This window comes from Oryctolagus cuniculus, chromosome 1 (genome assembly GCF_051225735.1).
Source record: "Oryctolagus cuniculus isolate XC-2025 breed Fujian yellow rabbit chromosome 1, ASM5122573v1, whole genome shotgun sequence".
NCBI classification, from domain to species: Eukaryota; Metazoa; Chordata; class Mammalia; order Lagomorpha; family Leporidae; genus Oryctolagus; species Oryctolagus cuniculus.
The window spans coordinates 184,434,914-184,457,165 of record NC_142867.1 but is presented as its reverse complement, the minus strand read 5'-3'; the positions used below and the strand labels follow the sequence as shown (position 1 = coordinate 184,457,165).

Below are 22,252 nucleotides of genomic sequence, written 5' to 3'. Positions count from 1 at the left end.
TTGTCGCTTTTCTCTGGCACATTTTAGGATTTGTTCTTTGTGTGTCACTGAACTGAGTGTTGCCACAATGTTTCGTGGTGAATTTCTCTTCTGGTCTACTCTGTTCGGAGTCCTGGCTATCTGTTGTATTTGTGTGTTGTTATCCAACTGCCTTTGTTTGGAGTTTTCTGATATTCTTTCGTTGAAGACACCTTCCAATCCATTCTCTCTTTCCACCCCCTCAGGGACTCCTATTATCCGAACATTACACCGTTTGATTGAATCTTGTAGGTCTCCGACCGTATTTTTTAATTTTTTAATTTCTTCTTCCTGCATTTGAACTGACTGTATTATTTCTGGAAGTTTGTCTTTGAATTCTGATATTTGGTTTTCTATTTCATCTGTTCGATTTCCGAGGGATTCCACGGTGTTTTTTATATGGTCAATTGAGTTTTTCAGTTCTAGTATTTCATTCTGGCTTCTCTTTAGGATCTCTAATCCTTGGTGTCGCTCCCCCTCTTCGTGGAGGAACGACACAGGACCCTGCGCTGTTCTTTCGTCTGCTCGGCCCTCCCCGGGTTTGCTGCTGTTGGCTACTATCCCTTCCACCTCTGTGGAAGGGCAGTTCCCCCTGGCCACATTCCCCACTTCCGCAGGGGAGCGGCACACCGCCGGCCGGCTCTCTCGGGGGCTGCACAGGTGTTCCTTCAGCTAGATGTTCCCCTTAGATGTTCCTGGTGCACGCCATCTCTCTCCTCCTTTATAGTCCTCCTCCGCCAATCCTAACTCGGCTGCCCACACGCTGAGTACGCTGCTCTCCTCCAATCAGTAGCAAGTCCTACAGTTTCTTGGCCGAACTGGAGGCAGCTGTGCGGAAGCTGTTTACTTCTCTCCCAGCGCCATATTGTGGGAGAGCAGATGCATAGAATAAGTCTTAATTCCAGTAACTCAGTCCAGTCCGGGCTGCTCCCCACAGATCCCCCTTTCTTTTTATTTTTTGGCGTTGATACGCGCCTGTCTTCGGTGTCCCGCGGCACACACTCTGCTCTTTGCTAGAGTTGCCACAGGTTCTTACAAGTCCTATCAATCAGGCAAACCGAATCCGGGTCCTCTCTTCGCCATGTTGTGAGGAGGTTTTTAGGCGCTGATGGGTGCCTGTGTTCGGTGACCTGCGGCTCACACTCTGGTCGAGCCGCCTGCTGGCGCTTACCGCCTTAATCAGGCAGACCGAATCCAAGCCTCCTAATTGCTGTATTGTGGGGAGGCCTTACTGATGTTAATTCGTGCCTGTCTTCGGTGACCTGCGGCGCATAAGCTGCTAGCCGCCGCAGGTGCTCATCGCCTCACTAATCGGGCAGACCAAATCCAAGCTCTCACATTGCTGTGTTGTGGGGAGGCCTTTCTCTTTCTCTATTTCTCTATCTCCGGGCATTCCTATCTCTCCCATTTTACTTCTATCTTCCAGCATTCCTATTTCTCTCATTTTACTTCTAAACTTCTGTTTCTCTTATCCCTGCAGCTTCCCGGCGCCTCGCCCTGCCGGCAGCTTCACGGCTCCGCGCGGCTTCCCGGCGCCTCGCCCCGCCAGCAGGCTCCGCCCCGAGGCTGCTTCTCGGCGCCTCGCCGGCTCTGAGCCGCTTCAGCCCGCGCCTCTCTCATCTGCGCGGCTCGGCTTCGCGCGCACACTCCGCGGTCTGTACGCCCTTCGCGTCTGCACCACGGCCTCGCACCAGCCCCGTTCCCTATCTATTCACGCCCCGTGCTCTCTCTGCACGCGGCGGCTTCCGCGAGTCACACAGCGTAGCTTGCGTCTCCACCACTAGCATTCAATCTAAGTTCCCCGGGCTAGCTTGGCGAATTCAACCCAGCTCACGTCTCCGCCCCACGATTTGGCTTCCCGTCCTTTGCTCCCCGGGCTAATCAGACGGATCCCAACCAGGCTTACATTTCCGCTTCTGGTTTTAACTTTTCGCCCCCTATTCCCGGGCTAACTTGAGAATCCCAAAGTGGCTTTCGTTTCCGCCTCGGCCTGCCCCCCGCGGCTTCAATTTCCCTAACATTTTTCTCTACCCGGTATGTTTCCCCAAGCTTTCCTCCAACAATACTCCTCCCTCATTTCTCCTGGCCTCTCCCCACAGTCCGCATCCGAGTCTGTTTGTTCTAGCTTTCACTTTCGCTTTCGACCTTAGAGATTTCTCCCAGCTTCCCCCCGTAGTCCGTAGTCCGTATCTGAGTCTATGCCTAGGCTTTCAATAGCTTCTTCCGGCACCTTTTTCGTCAGGCTTTTCCCTAGGCTGTTTGCTAGTCTCTCTCTCTGGTATTTTCCACTTCTTCCCTCCTAGGTTTCCTATCCGTCCTAGGTTTCCTATCCGAGTCACGGCACCATTATGTCGCTCCCCCTCTTTGTGGAGGAACGACACAGGACCCTGCGCTGTTCTTTCGTCTGCTCGGCCCTCCCCGGGTTTGCTGCTGGTTCTTCCCGGGTTGGCTACTATCCCTTCCACCTCCGTGGAAGGGCAGTTCCCCCTGGCCACATTCCCCACTTCCGCAGGGGAGCGGCACACCGCCGGCCGGCTCTCTCGGGGGCTGCACAGGTGTTCCTTCAGCTAGATGTTCCCCTTAGATGTTCCTGGTGCACGCCGTCTCTCTCTTCCTTTATAGTCCTCCTCCGCCAATCCCAACTCGGCTGCCCACACGCCGAGTACGCTGCTCTCCTCCAATCAGTAGCAAGTCCTACAGTTTATTGGTTGAACTGGAGGCAGCTGTGCGGAAGCTGTTTACTTCTCTCCCAGCGCCATATTGTGGGAGAGCAGATGCATAGAATAAGTCTTAATTCCAGTAACTCAGTCCAGTCCGGGCTGCTCCCCACACTTGGGCTTGTTTTTCATTCAGCTCTTGACACTGTTTCTCATTATTGTACTAACTGAAATAAATGAGCACGTGGGCCATCCTCCACTGCCTTCCTGGGCCACAGCAGAGAGTTGGACTGGAAAAGGAGCAACTGGGACTAGAACACGGTGCCAATATGGGATGCTGGTGCTGCAGGTGGAGGATTAACCAAGTGAGCCACGACGCCTGCCCCCAACACCAACCAATTTTAAGCCTTTTTCTTATTCTCTAGTATCTTCCCATGTGGCCACTTCTGATAGCAGGCTTTCAGTTGCTGGCATTGCTTGTAAATTGCAAGCTCATATATTCATTGCCAGTGCATATGTGCACTTAGCTGTCCCAGTCAGCTGTGCACACTATATGCTGCTTCTGCTTCCATTTCCTGATCTGCCTCTTCCCAAGATCTGCTGGGACCATTTCAATTGTTTTTCTCTTCTTATCATTATAGTATTTAACTGAGCAGATATTTTAAGTATGATAATTCCTTTCGGTTGCTTTCTTACCAACATCAAAGACTCAAGAAAGCAGCAATTCTATTTGTTCTCTTCAGTTCTGTGTTGTGAAGGCAACATACAACCTAGTTAGGAGAAAGCATATTTATATTTCTATCTTTAATATGATAGTCCCGTGTAAATGAATTGTGCCATTGAGTCTTTAATCAGATTGCACAATAAATCTCATATTTTCTTTTATAGGATAGACAAACAGAGCAAGTTTGCTATAGGAAAAATTCAATGTACAAAGTGAAATGATGAATTGATTAATATAAAGAGTAATTTTATTACATTAACCACAGTACAAAAGTGAACATGATTATCATACAGATAAAAACTATTTAAACCTTAAATATAGTTAAATATATAAATATTCAAATATACAAATACATAAATATTTAAATAGATATATTGAATGTTCATCTGTAAAAAATAATGCCCCAAAAGTTAACGAGATGTTGTTTAATAGCCTTGGAAACATCTAACAAAGTGATTGAATTAATATGGTTATTTTAGGAGAAAGGAGTCTTTTAATGGCAGAATTTGCTCAGGTGTGATATGTGTTTTTGTCAACAGGAATCATTTCTGTGTTGGCCCTGGTCTCATTCCTTGCTCCAAATTCTTTCTTGCCAGATTCTTGATAAAGAGACGGCTCTCCTGGCTTCTGCTCTGACAACCTCCCAGGCACAAGGGCTGTATTGCTTCTCTGCCAGATAGACAACAATTCCTTGGAAGTATTTCCTCACAGCCCATGCGGAGTCCTCATGCTTCAGAGGCATCTCCTCCGCCCCCGCTCCCTGCATCATGCAGACCTCCAGGTCACTCTGCTGCTCGAAGAGTCCAGTGCAGAGTCTGTCCAGGAGGGCCTTGTCCCAGGCAGCAGACGCCTCCTTGGTGCTGAACAGGTTGAGGAGCTGCTGGGTCATCTCATGGAGCACAGAGATGGCCTGTGCCCTCTGGGCCTGGTGTCCACCCAACTCCTCCAGGGGGAACTCAAAGTCATGTCTGTCCTGCAAGCAGGAGAGAGGGGAGACTCTCCTCATTTGTCCCAGGAGCATGGAGGACCTCCCGTCACTGAGGCTGTGGGTCTGAGGCAGATCACAGCCCAGAGAGCAGAGGGACTTGGAGCTGAGCACCAGCAGGGCCAGCAGCGAAGAGAAGGGCAAGGCCATGGGGGATCTTGCAGATGCTGCTGGCCTGGCTGAGGTGGGTGATCAGAGCCTCGGCCTCTAGGTTCTCTGAAGACCTTGCTCTGCTCAAGTGCCTTAAGTAGAGGACGCGCTACTTTCCTTTTCTGAATGCCTTCTCTTCACTTTCTACTTCTCTTTTTGCTTTCCTTTGTGCACTCTACAGGATTCAAAAGCAGTTTTCCTCACCATTTTCCCATTAGTGCCTCATCTTTCCTGCTTTAATGCCTTTTTAGAATTTTTTTGTAATAGAGCATCATTATAATTTTAAAAATATATACTGTGCATCTCTCTACATACACTATATATATATATATATATGTTTATCTAAATATAAAGCATTCAAATTTCAATCTTTTTGGTTGCTGCAGAGTTAATAATGGCAAAAAATCAATTCAAAGTTACCTTTAAAAGCTGTTGACATTTAACTTCTTTTGTACTAATTGGTGAAGCAACTTTTAATTCATTTTATTTATTTATATAAATTATCACGTACCAAATTATTTCACAAATCTGAAATTCCCAAATACTTAATAGCACTCATAAGAATAGCTGTTGTGGAGGTGAAAAATTAAATTATGTGCTTCACATTGATATTTGGTGTACTGAACTTTTAATTTTTCTTCATGTGAGAAAATAATTTTTAACATCGTTAGATGCTAGACATTCCTCCACCTTTTTTCTTTATTTTTTGTTTCCCATACTTGACAAAATTGTTACTGTGCAGGAAAACTTCAGAGGAACTGAATAGTAGGATATAAGCTGTTTGCATTTTATTCTCAAATCCCACCTCACACTCTGAAGTACCGAAGCTTAAACTTCAGTAACATCCACAAAGCCGTCACTGACAAAATTAACCGAAGGTACTTCCTAAAAATGACTTGAGCTCAAGCAAATGATGGAAACAAAATGCACTAGCCAGCCATCTATTCATCATAGGTTTATGGAGATATTCTTGGGTATGTTTTGGCTATCTCCCATGAGCTCACTATCAATACTTTTCATATGATACATAAAGAAAGCAAATGAGGGACTGGTGTTGTGATGCAGTAGGGATAGCTGCTGCCTGTGACACTAGCATCTCATAGGGGAGCATGTTTGTGTCCCAGCTGCTCCACTTCCCATCCTATTCCCTGCTAACAGCCTGGGAAAGTCAACGGAGGATGGCCCTAGTGTTTGGGCCCCTGACATCCCCATAGGAGACCTGGATGAAGCTGCTGGTTCTTGACTTTGGCTTGACTCAACTCCGGCCATTTGGGGTGTCAACCAGCAGATGGAATATCTCTCTGTCTCTTCCTCTTTGTGTAACTCTTTCAAATATTAATTTATTAGCCGGCGACACGGCTCAATAGGCTAATCCTACACCTAGCGGCGCCGGCACACCGTGTTCTAGTCCCGGTCGGGGCTCCGGATTCTGTCCCGGTTGCCCCTCTTCCAGGTCAGCTCTCTGCTGTGGCCCGGGAAGGCTGTAGAGGATGGCCTAAGTGCTTGGGCACTGCACCCCATGGGAGAGCAGGAGAAGCACCTGGCTCCTGCCATCGGATCAGCACGGTGCGCCTTCGCAGCGCGCCAGCCGTGGCGGCCATTGGAGGGTGAACTAATGGCAAAAGGAAGACCTTTCTCTCTGTCTCTCTCTCTCACTATCCACTCTGCCTGTCAAAAAAAAAAAAACACCACAAATACTTATTTATTTATTATATTTGACTTTCAAATAAACAAATAAATCTTAAAAAAAGAAAGCCAATGAGAAAAATGAATACTAAGAAAAAGTTTTGTTGGATATGGTTGAGCTTTGGAGGGTCACAAACCATCACATCTAAGATTTCTCCACAGCCTAAGAATTTGTTTTTAAACACTAAGGGCCATATCGTGCCTAATGAGACTATGTGATTCAGAAAATAATCTTTATATAGTTGCATTAAAGCTCAAATATTCCAAAGAACTCCAACAGGTCCCAAATGAAGTTGATTCCTATGCAATGAAGGCATCCCACCTTTGCCACAGATTCATAACTGGAGGAATGTTGCATATGTGAAGCATTAACTTTTAGCCCTGATCTTAGTATCTGTGGTTAATTTTATTTTTAATTTCTTTGTCATTTTTAAAAGAAATCTTGTTTATTCAAAAGGAAGAAACGAACAGACTGTTAGGGAGGAAGTGAGGGGGGCAAAGAGATAAAGACCTCCCAATTTGTGTTTCAGTTCCCAAATGTCCACAACAGCCACATCTAGGCCAGCATGCAGCCGGTAGATGGGAAGTACGTCTAGGTCTCGTTCATGGATGGCAGGGATCCAAGCACTTGAGTTTGCTTCTCAAGTTTGCCTGTTGATTCTCAGGGTGTACATTAGCAAGAAGCTGAAATTAGGAAGAGGACTAAAATTCAACCCAAGTGCCCTGATATGGGGTGTAGACACCTCAGGCAAGCCCTTACCTCCTGTGCCAAACACCCACTGCTGTCTTTACTTTTTTTATTTTGCATAGGAACTTGGGTTGTCCCTGTCCTCAGGATTCCTACTCCTTAAACAATGGAATCATATTTGGGAAAACACTCTCTTATTGACTGGACTCTGTCTTATTCTCTTTGTTGTCATCAGTACCAGGCTACATATAATCACTCAAGAAATAATTTTTACTGAAGTTTTTTTTTTTTCAGATTTTCTTTTGCTACTGGAAGCCATTCATAAATGATCCAGCTATGTTGCTTCATCATGGCCATTGTTGCTAGAACTGTAATAGACAATTTTTAGCATTTCCACTTTACTCACTGTCACTAATCTCTAGAGTTTATTGTTAAAACAAATGAAATTCTAGTTCCTTTAAGATACACGTGGTTCTGGGGATTCTAATTTCAAGAGCAACACAATATGTTGCCTTTGTCTAGTACTATATTAAACTCACAAGTATGACTCATATCTTACTTGCTCTCTACTTTGCCATAACAGAACATAATCGGCCTGGTGTCATATGTAGAATAAAATCTAAATGAAATTTCTCCCTGAGTCACACAGTTCACAGGCATCAGAAAACATAATACACTATTGTTTTTAGGGTAATAGTTCTGTATCTCCTGAATTATCAATACTGCCCTTTGCAAGTATGAGCCAAGCTGTTAGGATATATGTTTGAACTATAAAGGATTATGACATCAATTTTCTGTCGCATAGAAGCCGAGATTTCACATCATTTGATGATCTTCAGATGACATGAGTGTAAAATCAGTTTGTCAGTATAAGTGTAGGTATAGAAAAAAATGTTTTTAAGGAACTAAATAAATTTTATTATTAATTATTTTTATAATTCAATTGAATTCTTATGCATCAAAAAATGCTGAAAGTTCTAAAACGAGCATAAGAGTACTACTAATATATGATCCTTTACCTGAAATGAATGTTGCAAAAATTTAGTATGTTACTAAATTTAGTATGTTACATCCTCCACTGCCTTCCCGGGCCATAGCAGAGAGCAGGCCTGGAAGAGGGGCAACCGGGACAGAACCCAGCGCCCCGACCGGGACTAGAACACGGTGTGCCGGCGCCACAGGCAGAGGATTAGCCTATTGAGCCACAGCACCGGCCCCAGCTACTCTGTTTCTAGTCCAGCTCCCAGCTAATGTTTCTGGGAATCAGGTGATGACACTCATGTACGTGAGTTCTTACCACCCATATGGGAGACATGGATGCAGTTCCTGGAATTTCTTCAGAGCCGATACCAACAAAAGTCTCCCTAGATGCATAAAAATAAATCTAGTAGTAAACATGAATAAGGAAGACAATATGACTCCCCAAAAGGAACACAATAGCATTTTTTTTTTTTGACAGGCAGAGTGGATAGTGAGAGAGAGAGGCAGAGAGAAAGGTCTTCCTTTTGCCGTTGGTTCACCCTCCAATGGCCGCCACGGCTGTCACACTGCAGCCGGCGCACCGCGCTGATCCGAAGGCAGGAGCCAGGTTCTTCTCCTGGTCTCCCATGGGGTGCAGGGCCCAAGCACTTGGGCCATTCCCCACTGCCTTCCCGGGCCACAGCAGAGAGCTGGCCTGGAAGAGGGGCAGCCGGGAAAGAATCCGGCGCCCCAACTGGGACTAGAACCCCGTGTGCCGGCACCGCTAGGTGGAGGATTAGCCTAGTGAGCCCAGGCGCCCACCAATACATTTCAATATTAGACGGTGAAGATGAAGAGATTGAAGAAACATCTGAAAAGGAATTCAGAAGAATGACTATAAGGTTACTTAAAGACAGAGAAGTAATTAAAAGAGTTAAATAAGAGGAGGGCCCAAGTGCTTGGGCCTTGTACCCGCATGGGGAACCAAGAGAAGCACCTGGCTCCCGGCTTTGATCAGTGCGGTGTGCTGGCCGAAGCAGCCATTGTGGGGTGAACCAAGGGAAAAAGGAAGACCTCTCTCTCTGTCTCTCTCTCTCACTAACTCTTGCTGACAAAAAAAAAAAAAAAAAGTCCTAAAATGTTCATGTCAGAAACACCAGATTAATTCTAGGGAATTCCAACTAGATTGACTGTATACTTCCCCTCAGAATTCAAAAAAAATTCTGTGCACTCAGAATACTATATCCAGTAGAGCTCTTATTTATAAAAATGGTGAAATAAAATGCTTCCAAAACAAACAGAAATTGAAAGAATTTGTCAACACTTGGCCAGCTCTACAAATGACACTGAAGAATGAGCTACACAGAAATTTATAGAAAATAATCAGTAAAATGAATCAATGTAAAGGCAGAAAAATTCCTAGTAAAAGTGCAAAGCAGATCCAAACCAAAGAGTAGAAACATTTATGAGAAAATGGCAGGACCAAGCTGTTAAATATCAATAATAACCTTGAATGTAAATGAACTAAAGGACCCTCCAGTTAAAAGATACAGACTGGTTGAATGGATTAAAAAAAAGCAAACAAGACCTATCTATATGCTGCCTCCAAGAAACATACCTCACCAAAAAACATACACACGGACTGAAATTGAAATGTTGGAAAAAATACTCAATGCAAACTGAAATAGAAGATGAGCGAGAGTAGCCATACTAATATTGGACAAAATAGACTTAAAGACAAAAACTGGTAAAAGAGACAAAGAAGGGTACTAGCAATGATTCTGCCTTTGGCAGAAGCAGCCACTTTCCTGCCTTTGTGCCCATTAGCAATGGCCACCAATCGTTCCCACTTTGCAGTTCTGAATTTTGCTAGTTTACACTTTGTCCTTGAGTCACCATAGGTCACTTCCTTTATTTCACTTCCATGACAATCAGAGTTGCATTTTTTTTTCTTTTCACCTATGAACAACTGCCAAGTTTTGCTTTCTAGGAAGTTGAAAAGTGAAACGAACCAACAAATATCTGAGTTGTAAAAAGAATGCAAAAAAGAGAAAAAAATGCAGCAACTGCTGCAGCCTCCTGTATTGACTCAAGACACGGTAGAATGTGATGCAGCAGCAAGGCCAGCCTTGCCCAGTAAAGCACCATGTGAAAAAGAAGTCACAAAATCTTATAGTGAAAAAGATACAAACCAATAAAGGAAAGCATTTGATTTCTCTTTGACTTACTTAAGTTTGACTCACTGCCCTGAATTCTGAGGCTGAAACACAGATAGGAGCCCAAAGGGGCCCAATAGACTCACACTACCTGGAGGAAAAACTGAAGGCCCCTGGTTTTCGGGATATGAACTTCTTATGAGAGGCAACATCAAGACCAACAAGAAGGAGCCAGCGCTGTGGCGCAGTGGATTAAAGCCCTGGCCTGAAGTGCTGGCATCCCATATGGGCACCGGTTCTGGTTCCGGCTGCTCCTCTTCCGATCCAGCTCTCTGCTATGGCCTGGGAAAGCAGTAGAAGATGGCCCAAGTACTTGGGCCCCTGCACCTGCGTGGGAGACCTGGAAGAAGCTCTTGGCTCCTGGCTTCGGATCAGCACAGCCCCGGCCATTGCGACCATCTGGGGAGTGAACCAGCAGATGGAAGACCTCTCTTTCTGTCTCTACTTCTCTCTGTACCTCTGTATTTCAAATAAATAAAATAAAATCATCTTTAAAAAAAAACAACAAGAATATCAAGGGGCAATAGTTAAGAAGCTTTGAGGGTAACAGGTGCTCAGTGGTTTGAGTAAAAGCACTGAATAACAAAAGCCGCACAGGGAAAATAAAAATTATTAGACACTGCAGGTAAAATCAGCATAGTTGGAAAAGCCTTCCGACTACTCAGGCAATACAAACATTAGCTATCAGCATCTGAGGGCTGCGACATGTGGTCAGGAGAGGAAGGGTTCACCACTGGGAGCCATGGTCCTTCACACAAATTGCAAGGGGCAAGAGCGAGAATTGGAGGATTTATTATTTTGGCAACAAAGAAAGAAGGCCTTCCTTCAGCAGAGGTGTGGCACTGACACTTTGTCATTTTAGATGAAACCGTGTTGGTTGATGTCATAACAACCTCATGAGAGAGGTGATGCTGGGGAAATAACAATGCCTCAGATTTATGAACTCCGTTACCTTATGCACCTAAAACACACAACACACACACACACACACACACACGCACAAACGAATTCCTCCTAGGTATATTGTCCCAGCCTGAGGGGCACCGCAGATCTGCAGTAAAAAAAAAAAAAATATATATATATATACTGGAAAAGGGTCGTGTCTACATTCATCCGGACCATGGGGTCCCACTGAAATTTAAGCACATGGAGGTTCTCGAAGGAAAAGAAACAATGGAGAAACTTAGCCACTAATAATCACCAGCATCTTCTGTGTAGTAAACAGCACAACCACAGTCTTTGTTCTAAAAGGTTAATTTACCAAAGATAGCTGGGAAATCACTAACCAAATACAGAAACCTATAGGGCCAAGGTACCCAGACTTCTGGGCAGAGTATGGAGGGCAAAAATGGAAGCTTGAAAAAATGGCTAGACATTTGTTCTTAGAAAACAAAGGGGCAACATGTGAGAAGAGTGTGTGTTTGTGTGCACAATTATCCATCCACCCATCTGTCTTTCTATCTATGCATGTTTGACTTTAGGACAAAGATGTTTCTCATTTAATCCATATTTGTCTATTGGAGTCGAACGTCAGAAGTTTCTGGGGAAAACTCAACTTTTGTTTCAAAATCAGTAGTTTCGATTAAGAATACCGAATGAAAGCAAAAAAGGGAAGTAAAAGCAGAAAGTCCATTCTGTATGATATAAATGCCATGCACAGCCAGAATGCCTTCAGAGAACCTAGAGTCCAAGGTTCACCCAGACCCCAGCCCAGCCAGGACAGCAGCAGCCTCATTTCCCCATGGCCCAGCTACTCCCTCTGCTGACGGCCCTGGTGCTGTGCAGCTATGGCCCTGTTGGATCTCTGGGCTGTGACCTGCCCCACAACTCTGCCCCTCTGAGCAGGTCGACCTTGGTGCTTCTGGACCAGATGAGGAGGGTCTCCCCTGTCTTGTGTCTCAAGGACAGAAGAGACTTCCAGTTCCCGCGGGAGGTGGTGAACGGCAGCCAGTTCCAGAAGAACCAGACCGTGTCTGTCCTGCACGAGATGCTGCAGCAGATCTTCAACCTCCTCCACACAGCGCGCTCCTCTGCTGCCTGGAACAACACCCTCCTGGAGGAACTGCACACTGCACTTCATCAGCAGCTGCAAGGCCTGGAGACCTGCTTGGTACAGGCCATGGGAGAGGAAGACTCTGTCCTGACAGCTGACAGCCCAACGCTGATGCTGAAGAGGTACTTCCAGAGAATCCGTCTCTACCTGGACGAGAAGAAACACAGTGGCTGTGCCTGGGAACTCGTCAGAATGGAGATCAGGAGAGCCTTCTCCTCAACAGCAGACTTGCAGGAAAGCTTAAGAAGCAAGGATGGAGACCTGGCGTCATCCTGAGATGGTTCTCGTTGACTGATCGCTCCATTACACTTGTACATGTGTATTTGGTCATTTCTTTTTTTTCTTTTTTTTTTTTCTTTTTCTTTTTTTTTTTTTTTCTGACAGGCAGAGTGGACAGTGAGAGAGAGAGACAGAGAGAAAGGTCTTCCTGTGCCGTTGGTTCACTCTCCAATGGCCGCATCGGCTGGCGCGCTGTGGCCGGTGCACCGCGCTGATCCGTTGTCAGGAGCCAGGTACTTACCCTGGTTTCCCATGGGGTGCAGGACCCACGTACTTGGGCCATCCTCCACTGCACTCCCTGGCCACAGCAGAGAGCTGGCCTGGAAGAGGGGCAACCGGGATAGAATCCGGCGCCCCGACCGGGACTAGAACCCGGTGTGCCGGCGCCGCTAGGTGGAGGATTAGCCTAGTGAGCCACGGCGCCGGCCTATTTGGTCATCTCTAAAGGCTCTTCTTTCTGCTTTAGTCACATCAGGGAACTTGCTGAATTAATTCAGCAACTACTTTGTTCATATATTAAGGAAGTATATGTGAAACGCATTCAGCTCCGGGGTATTGATTCCTAGGGGATGACAGCTCTGGTATTATTTATTTACTGAATGTATTTATTTATTTATTTATTTACTTATTTATTTATTATTGTATCCTATTTTTATAAGACATACTTTTCACATAGCAGATGTTCACTTTTACATTGTATTAAGATTGGAAATCAGGCTCACATTTTCATTTCAAGAAATATTGTATTTATTATTTATTAATTTTTTTAAAGTTATGTACATTTATCATAATAAAGTCTACTTCTTTACTATTTTGTGCTGTTTAAATGCCTTATTTTTACCTATAGACCTTTTATTAAGATGTGCATTAAATAAAAGTTCTTTGATTTGTTTTTTCTATCCTATATTCAGACACTGGCTTTCTGAACCAAGTTGAAGAATGGACAGTAATACTATTTACTTTATTATTCCATTCACATCACATGTGTAGAGAGAAAATAACAGTGTCAGATTTTGGAATTGCTGTAAAGAAAGCACAGTCTTTGCTGCCTTGAAACATCATCATATATATGGGAAAGAAACATAAACACTGTACTAATTTCCCTTAATTGAAACAGTATAAAAAGGAGTAAAGCACAGAGATGTTTTCATACTGGAAGCTTTGGTACAGCTGATACTACAAAGGACAAAAGGGGGTAGATCTCTTTTTTAAAGGTACCTGGGAGAATTAAGTACAGAAGTTATGTTGGCTGTTGGGTACATGGTCCTAGAATGAACAACAAATGCCATGGGTGAAGGGAATAATTTGAGATTCCTTATTGCAGGTCTAATATCAGGGACATTGGGATGGATTTTGTGAGTTACAAATGGAGAAGACCCTCAATATATAAAGGGAGAACAGGGAAGCAAAATGTGCAAAGGTTACTGAAATGAGTGGCCAGTGAAGAAAGAAGGGCAAATAGGTAAGAACAGTGTTCAAAAGACAGAATTGCGTTCAGGGGAAGTCAGAGTGAATTGTCCCCATAAACCTAAAAACATCTGTCTGTAGTGGCTTTAACAGATCTGGTTTAATGGAGTTACGGTACAGGAAACATATGAGGATAGATTGAAGAGGAAACACAAGCAGGAGAACTAGAACAGTGAGCACATAAAATTATTCTGGGAAGCTTGTTAGTTGAGTGGTAGAATTAAATAACTTGGGACCTAGCGGAGAATGTGGATTAATGTTCCTTATTTCACTGAATACTTCCTGAGAATTATTTCTAGAATGGATGTTTTGGCACAAGATTTAGAAACAGTTTAAATATTTGATGTAAGCAAATGATTTGTTAAAAATTTTCCTTGTTTGGATTAATATTACTTTGTAGTAAGCACAATGGTAATTCATTTGGTCACTAACGTCAATTAATTTCTCAAACAAATTTTGCAAAATTTCATTATAATATGTTAATTAATTTTCTCTAGTTTATGTTGGTCATTTACCTTGTGATTTTTAAATTTCTAGCCTTTGACATGTACATTTTCTGAAAACTGTAGGCATATACTCCTGATGGATACTTGTTTTCAACCTCACTTGTATAGAAATGACTGGGTGGTTTCTTTTTATAATATAAATTGTCTAGAGCAGAACTATGCCTCTCAGTAATCATATTTCTCTTTTTATTTGACATATCTTTGACTCTTGTGTGAATCTGTTTTTACATTCAAGTCTGTATTCCATAAGAATCACGGAATCTATGAGATGATCTAAATACCTTTATGTTAGGAAATCTTCCTAGAATCTTTTATTAAATTTTGTTTTCTTTTCTTTTCATCACTATTCTTTACCATAAATCAAATTACTGCTGATTATCATCAAAGTAGTTTTCTTTGTTAATATGATAGTACAGTTTCCTTGTTGCTAAACTTTTTTCCTTACTGTTTTTTTTTTTATAAAAGATTTACTTGAAAGTCAGTGTCACACAGAGCGAGAAGGGGAGGGGGAGAGAGAGAGGGAGAGAGAGAGGTCTTCCATCTACTTGTCTACTCCCCAAATGGTTTCAATGGCAGGAGCTGAGCAGATCCAAAGACAGGAGCTTGTTCTGGGTCTCCTATGTGGGTGCAGGGGCCCAAGGACATGGGCCATCTTCTGCTGCTTTCCCAGGCATATTAGAAGGGATTTAAATCAGAATTGGAGTAGCCAAACTCGAACCTAGGCCCACATGGGATTCCAGTGCCACAAATTTATGGTTTTATTCACTATGCCACAGCACCAGCCCCTTCTTTTTGTATTTTAACCCAGTATTCTTTTCATCCTCTATGAAGACTGATTTTGCATGCATTCTCTCTAATCAGCTCTATGTGGTACAAAGGAATACTTTCATTCCCTGAACCAGTCTCTTGTGATTAATGAGGTTTTTTTCCCCTAGAAATCTTTTATTGAAGGTATACAAACTTCATGCATTTCATAAGTACAACTTTAGGAACATAGTGAGTCTTCCCATCGTATCCACCCTCCCACCCCTCTTTCTCCTCCCTCTCCTACTCCCATTCTTATTTTTTACTAAGATATGTTTTCCATTAACTTTATACACATATGATTAACTCTATACTAAGTAAGCAGTTCAACACATAGCATGAAAATAATTGTTCAACAGTCGAGACAAGGGCTGTCCAAAGGCATCGCATCTCAACGTGTCAATTTCACTCCTATAGATTACATTGTAGGTGCTCTATTAGTTACTACAAATCAGGGAGAACAAATGGAATTTGTCCTTTTGGTACTGGCTTATTTCACTAAGCAAAATGTTTTCCAGTTTCATGCATTTTGTTGCAAAAGGCAAAATTTCTTTTTTTTAGCACATATAATATTCTGTGATGTACATAGCCCATAATTTCTTTATCCAGTCTTCAGCTGATTGATATTTGGGTGGAGTCTATATCTTAGCTATTGTGAATTGAGCTGCAATAAACATGGGGTACAGATAACTCTTTCTTATTCTGATTTCATTTCCCTTGGGTAAATTCCCAGGAATAGGATCTGGTTCATATGGTAGGTCTATATTCAGATTTTTGAGGTATCTTTATATTGTCTTCCACAGTGGCTTTACTAATTTACGTTCCCACCAAAAGTGGATTAGGGTATCTTTTTCCCCACATCCTCACAAGCATTTGCTGTTTGTTGATTTCTGTATGAAAGCCATTCTAGCTGGGGTAAGGTGAAACCTCATTGTGGTTTTGATTTGCATTTCCCTAACGGCTAGTGATCCTGAACATTTTTTCATGTGTCTGTTGGCCATTTGGATTTCCTCTTTTGAAAAATGCCTATTTAAGTCTTATGCCCATTTCATAACTGGATTGTTTGTTTTGTTGTTGAGTTGCTTGAGCTCTTTACATATTCTGGTTATTAATCCTTTAGCAGTTGCATAGTTTGCAAATAATTTTCCCCATTCTCTCAGTTGCCTCTTCACTTTTCTGAAGTGTTTATTCTGCAATGCAGAAGCTTGTGAATTTGATGTAGTCACATTTGTCATTTTGGCCTTGATTTCCTGTACCTCTGGGGTCTTTTACAAGAGCTCTTTGCCTATGCCAATGTCTTGAAGGGTTCCCCCAATGTTCTCTAACGATTTGATGGTATTGGGTGATAGATCTAGGTCCTTAATCCATTTTGAGTGGATTTTTGTGTAATGTGTAAGGTAGAAGTCTTTCTTTTGGTAGGTTTTTTGTGTTCAGGAGTCTATCCATTTCTTCTATGTTTCCCATTTTGTTGGTATACAGCTCTTTGTAGTAATTTCTGATGATTCTTTTTATTTCTGTGGTATCTCTTGTTACATTTCCTTTTTCGTCTCTCATTTTATTGATTTAGATGGTCCCCCTCTGATATGTTTTGGTACTTGGGCCAGTGGTGTGTCAATTTTGTTTATTTTTTCAAAAAACCAGCTCTTCATTTAACTGATCTTCTGAATTGTTTTTTAATTGTTTATTTGTTTTCTAATTTTAATTACTTCTTTTCTCTTGCTAATTTTGTGTTTGATTTGCTGTTGTATTTTAGGTCTTTGATATGCATTGATAACTCATTTATTTGGTACCTTTCCAGTTTCTTTATATAGGCACTAATTACTACAAACTTTCCTCCTAACACTGCTTTTATTGTATCCCATAGGTTTGATATGTTATATTGTCATCTTTTTCATTTCCTGAAGTTTTTTATTTTTATTTTTTATATTTTTTATTTCTCTATTTTTCATATGACCTACTGTTCATTCAGGAGCATGTTGTTCAGTATCCATGTGTCTGTAAATGTTCTAAAGATTTTTGTGTTGTTGAGTTCTGGCTTCATTTCATTGTTGTCAAAGAAGAGGCATGGTATGAGTTTGATTTTTTTCAATTTGCTGAGACTGGCTTTATGGCCTATTATGTGATTCATCCTAGGGGAAGTTCCATGCACTGGTGAGAATTTGTATTCTGCAACTGTAGGATGAAAAGTTCTGTAGATATCCATTACATCCATTTAGTCTATAGTGTTGGTTAACTCTGTTGTTTCTTTGCTGATTTTCTGTCTGGTTAATCTGTCCTTTGCTGTTGCTGAGAGTGGGGTATTGAAGTTCCCAATTACTGTTATATTAGAGTTTATGTCTCACTTTAGATACATTAACATTTATTTTAAATAGCCACATGCCCTGTAATAGATGCATATGCATTATTAGAGACATATCTTTCTGTTGAATTGATTCCTTCATGAATACATAGTGAATTTTTTCTTTTAACAGTTTTTGTTTTAAAGCCTATTTTGTCTGATATTAGGATGGCTACACCATCCATTTTGCTTTCTGTAAATATGAAACATCTTTTTTCATCTCTTCACTTTCAGTCTGTGGATATCTTTATTGGTGATATGTTTCTTGCAGGAAGCAAACAAATGGGTATTATTTTCTAATCCATTCAGCTAGTCTGTGTCTTTTAAGTGGAGAGTTGAGGCCATTTACATTCAAGGTGAGTATAGATAAGCAATGACTTGGACCTGCCATTTTTTCCATAAATATTCCTATTATTTACTTGAATTTCCTTTGTACTTTTACTAGGAGATTTTCTACTTTCACTTTCTTTATAGTGATGACCTTGTGTCTGTGTTTCTGTGTGTAACACATCCTTAAGCATCTATTTAAAGGCTGGACACATGGTGAAAAATTCAATTTTTGTTTGCTTTGGAAGATCTTTATTTCACCTTCATTCATAAATGAGAGCTTTGCAGGGTATAGCATTCTGGGTTGACAGTTGTTTTCTCTTAATACTTGAAATATATCTTGCCATTCTCTCTTAGCCTGTAGGGTTTATGATAAGTCTCCTGTGAGTCTAATTGGGGATATCTGAAAGTAATCTGGCATTTCTCTAATGCACATTTTAGAATCTTTTCTTTATATTTTACTATGGAGAGTTTGACTATAATGTTTCATGATGAAGATCTTTTCTGGCCATGTCTATTAGGAGTTCTATTTGCTTCCTCTCCTTGGATGTCTCTTTGTTTCTCCAAAATGGGGAAATTTTCTGTAATTATTTCACTAACTAGGTTTTCTAGTCCATTTTTGCTTTTCCCACCTTCAATGTGTTTGTATTAATATACATTATCACTATCAATGTGAGAATTCCAGTAGTATCATACTCTTACAACCCTTGGTATTGTCAGTCCTTTAACTATCAGCCATTTTATTCTTGTATAGTGATTTCTCTGTATAATTTTAATTTATATTTTCTTTATTATTGATACAATTCAGTATCTTTTCATATGCATATTGGCTACTTGACTATTTGCTTTGTAAAGGCCTGCACAAAATACTGGTAGTTTCAGATATTTTTACATTTCCTTCAAATGATTTAAATATTTTTTTACCAAAAGCAAAAGAATCTATAGTCAAACTATTAGAATTTGAAAATATATTTAGCTAAGCAAGTGAACACTAGTATAATATTAAAAGTCAATTACATCTCTTATACTAGTAACAAAATTTGGAAAATGACATTCTAAAATTGTACCATAGACAATAACATACAAAATGAACTGAAAATCTAAGAAAAGAAGTTCAGGACTGCTACACAGAAAACTAGAAATTATAACATAATTAATGAAGACTCAAATAAATGGAGAAATGGAGAGATATATGCTTGTACACTGGAATACTCAATATGTAAAGGTACAGTTTCTCTCCATTTAAATATATAGATTAAATATATTCACAACACATCTATTTGTATATACTAGTCTCATCCTAAACTTTACATAGAAATTTAAAATTCTAATAATAAGGGAGACACACTTCAAGAAAATATGGAAAAGCTTGTTCTAACAGATATCAAGACATAAGACAGCTACATTAAGGCAAATGATGTGCAGGAAAAGACAAAGAGACAGATATAATAAATTAGTTCAAAAATTCACCCATGGATATATGCAAATCATTTATGAAAAGATTGGCATTGTAGAGATGAGGAAATGCTTTTATAAAAAATATAACTACAGGCCAGCGCCGCAGCTCACTAGGCTAATCCTCCGCCTATGGCACCGGCACACTGGGTTCTAGTCCTGGTTGGGCCGCAGGATTCTGTCCCGGTCGCTTCTCTTCCTGTCCAGCTCTCTGCTGTGGCCGTGGAGTGCAGTGGATGATAGCCCAGGTCCTTGGGCCCTGCACCCGCTTGGGAGACCAGGGGAAGCACCTGGCTCCAGGCTTCGGATCAGTGTGGTGCGCTGGCCGCAGCGCACTGGCCGCAGCAGCTATTGAGGGGTGAACCAACAGAAAAAGGAAGACCTTTCTTTCTGTCTCTCTCTCACTGTCCACTCTGCCTGTCAAAATATATATATATATATATATATAAAACTACATAATTATATATGAAAAATGAAATTGAACCTACACAACATGGGCACCATACATAAAAATAATTCCAGGTGTATTATAAATTCATGTGAAAAGGGACAATTTTTTTTTAACTTTAATTTAGTAAATATAAATTTCCAAAGTACAGCTTATGGATTACAATGGCTTTCCCTACCCCTATAACTTCCCTCCCACCCGCACCCCTCCCATCTCCTGCTCCCTCTCCCATTCCATTCACATCAAGATTCATTTTCAATTATCTTTATATACAGAAGATCAATTTAGTATGTATCAAGTAAAGATTTCATCAGTTTGCACCCACACAGAAACACAAAGTATAAAATACTGAGTACTAGTTATAGCATTAATTCACATTGGACAACACACTAAGGACAGAGATCCCACATGAGGAGTAAGTACACAGTGACTCCTGTTGTTGACTTAACAATTTGACACTCTTGTTTATGGCATCAGAAATCTCCCTAGGCTCTAGTCATGAGTTTCCAAGGCTATGGAAGCCTCTTGAGTTCGCTGACTTCGATCTTACTTAGAAAAAGGAACAACTTTACATTATTTTTCAGAAATAATTTAAGAAGGGCTGGCAATGTGATACAGCTGGTTGGGCCTCTGCCTGCAGCACTAGCAGAACATGTTAGACCAGTTTGACTACAGGCTGTTCCACTTCTGATACAGCTCTCTGTGATGGCTTTGGAAAGCACCAAAAGATGGCCCAAATGCCTGAACCCCTGCACCCAGGTGGGAGATCCAGAGGAGTCTCCTGACTCCTGGCTCCTGGTTTCAGTCTGGCCCAGCCTGGGCTGATGTGGCCTTTCGGGAAGTAAACCAGTAGATGGGAGCTCTCTCTTTCCCTCTGTAACTCTTTCAAATAAATAAATAATTTTTTTAAAAAAATGAATTATTTAGAAAAATGTCATCATGAATTTTTTGTGTTTAAACAAAGACTTCTTTAACAACCTTGGAGACAAGGTTTTTAAACTAGAATTAATTAATATTTATACTTATATTTTAAAATGTAAAACATCGTTAAGAAAAGACAGGCCATGGAGTGCAAACAATATTTGCAGCATCCCCAAAATGAAAATTCTACAATGCAGATTATAAAAAGAACACTTACAAATAAGTAGAAAAGAGCAATAATCAAAAACTTGACAGATACTTCACACAAGAATAACTCTAAGTAACTATTAAATGTAAGACATAAACTCACAAAATAGGAAACTACCACTACATTATCTACCAAGTTGGAAAAATACTTAAAATATGGTTAATAGTATTAGTGATATGGATAGTGTATACCATTGATATCATATGATGAAAAGTATACTTCACTGCTGTGCTCTTCATCCTTAAATGAATATCTCAGTATAATCGTGACAAAAGTGTTAAGATACTTTCAATACACTTCACTAGTACTCCTCAAAGTTGTCAGAGTCATCAAAAATAAGGAAAGTCCAAGCAACTGTTACGAGAGGCGTATAAGGAGACATGTCATACAATGTAATGCTGACATTCTGATTGAGATGTCAGAATGGAAAAAGAGTAACTAAAAGAATTAAATCTGAATAAATTCTGGACCTTACTGTAAACACATAGTAGCACCAATAGTGTAAGGTAATCTTTGATTCATTTTATTTGAAAGGCAGAGAGAAAGAGAAATACAGACAGGGAGAGAGAGATCTCCCACCTGATGGTTCACTCCTTAAATACCCACAAAAGCTGGGACTAGGCCACTCTCCAGCTGGAAGCTAGGATCTCATTAAGCAGCTCCACCCAGGTCTCCCATGTGGTTGGCAGGGACCTAACCACTGTGCCTCCCAGAATGCACATCAGCAGACAGCCATAATGAGACTCGGACGGAGTCTCACTACTGATGTCTCAGGGTCTGTATCTTATAGAAGGCCTTCCCAGTGACGTTCCACCTTTACAATTGTGTGAGCAATTTCTTTAGTAAATGCTCTCTCTCTCCCTCTCTCTCTCTCTTATAAATACAGAGAGAGAGAGAGAGAGAGAGAGAGAGATTTTCTGTCTCCCTGGAAAACCTTGATAAATACAAGAGTGGATCCAGCCAGGCCTGAGAACACAATACGTAAGCAAGGCGTTGAAAGCAGCTGCTGAGTAAGAATCTGCTCTGTTCCCTCTAAGAGCACGTGGGCTGTACACTGCCTGTCTTCTGTGCCAGCTTCCTGTCTCTGAAGCGGTTTCAAGCTCTTCATTAAAGTGAAACAGCCCGAAGCAAAACCCCCAGACAGAGTTAAAACTCACAACTACATTTAGTTTTATTTCGTCATCAGGACTGTATCCGGAGTGGGAAGGGGAGCTACTAGAGCAACAATGAGGATGATGCAACAACTGAAAAGGAAACCAAACGCCAAGTTGTCCAGCTGGATTTGAAACACGTGAGTCTTCCCCTCTGGCTTGGCAGCTTGCCTGAGGCCAGCGCACTTTCTCTTCACAGAGCAGCGGATTT

The 22,252-nt window shown here is 41.5% G+C and overlaps 2 protein-coding genes across 2 annotated transcripts; one reads left to right on the top strand and one right to left on the bottom strand.

The window, feature by feature from the left end:
• Positions 1-3,964: 3,964 nt before the first annotated feature.
• On the bottom strand, positions 3,965-4,534 carry LOC100357708 (interferon alpha-21). The gene has a single exon (XM_002708071.3). The coding sequence runs from the start codon at positions 4,532-4,534 to the stop codon at positions 3,965-3,967; it is 570 nt and encodes a 189-aa protein (XP_002708117.2).
• Positions 4,535-11,759: 7,225 nt separating this feature from the next.
• Positions 11,760-12,413, top strand: LOC100358223 (interferon omega-1). The gene has a single exon (XM_002708073.6). It carries the CDS (start codon positions 11,826-11,828, stop codon positions 12,411-12,413), a length of 588 nt encoding a protein of 195 aa, XP_002708119.2. The 5' UTR covers positions 11,760-11,825.
• Positions 12,414-22,252: the final 9,839 nt, after the last annotated feature.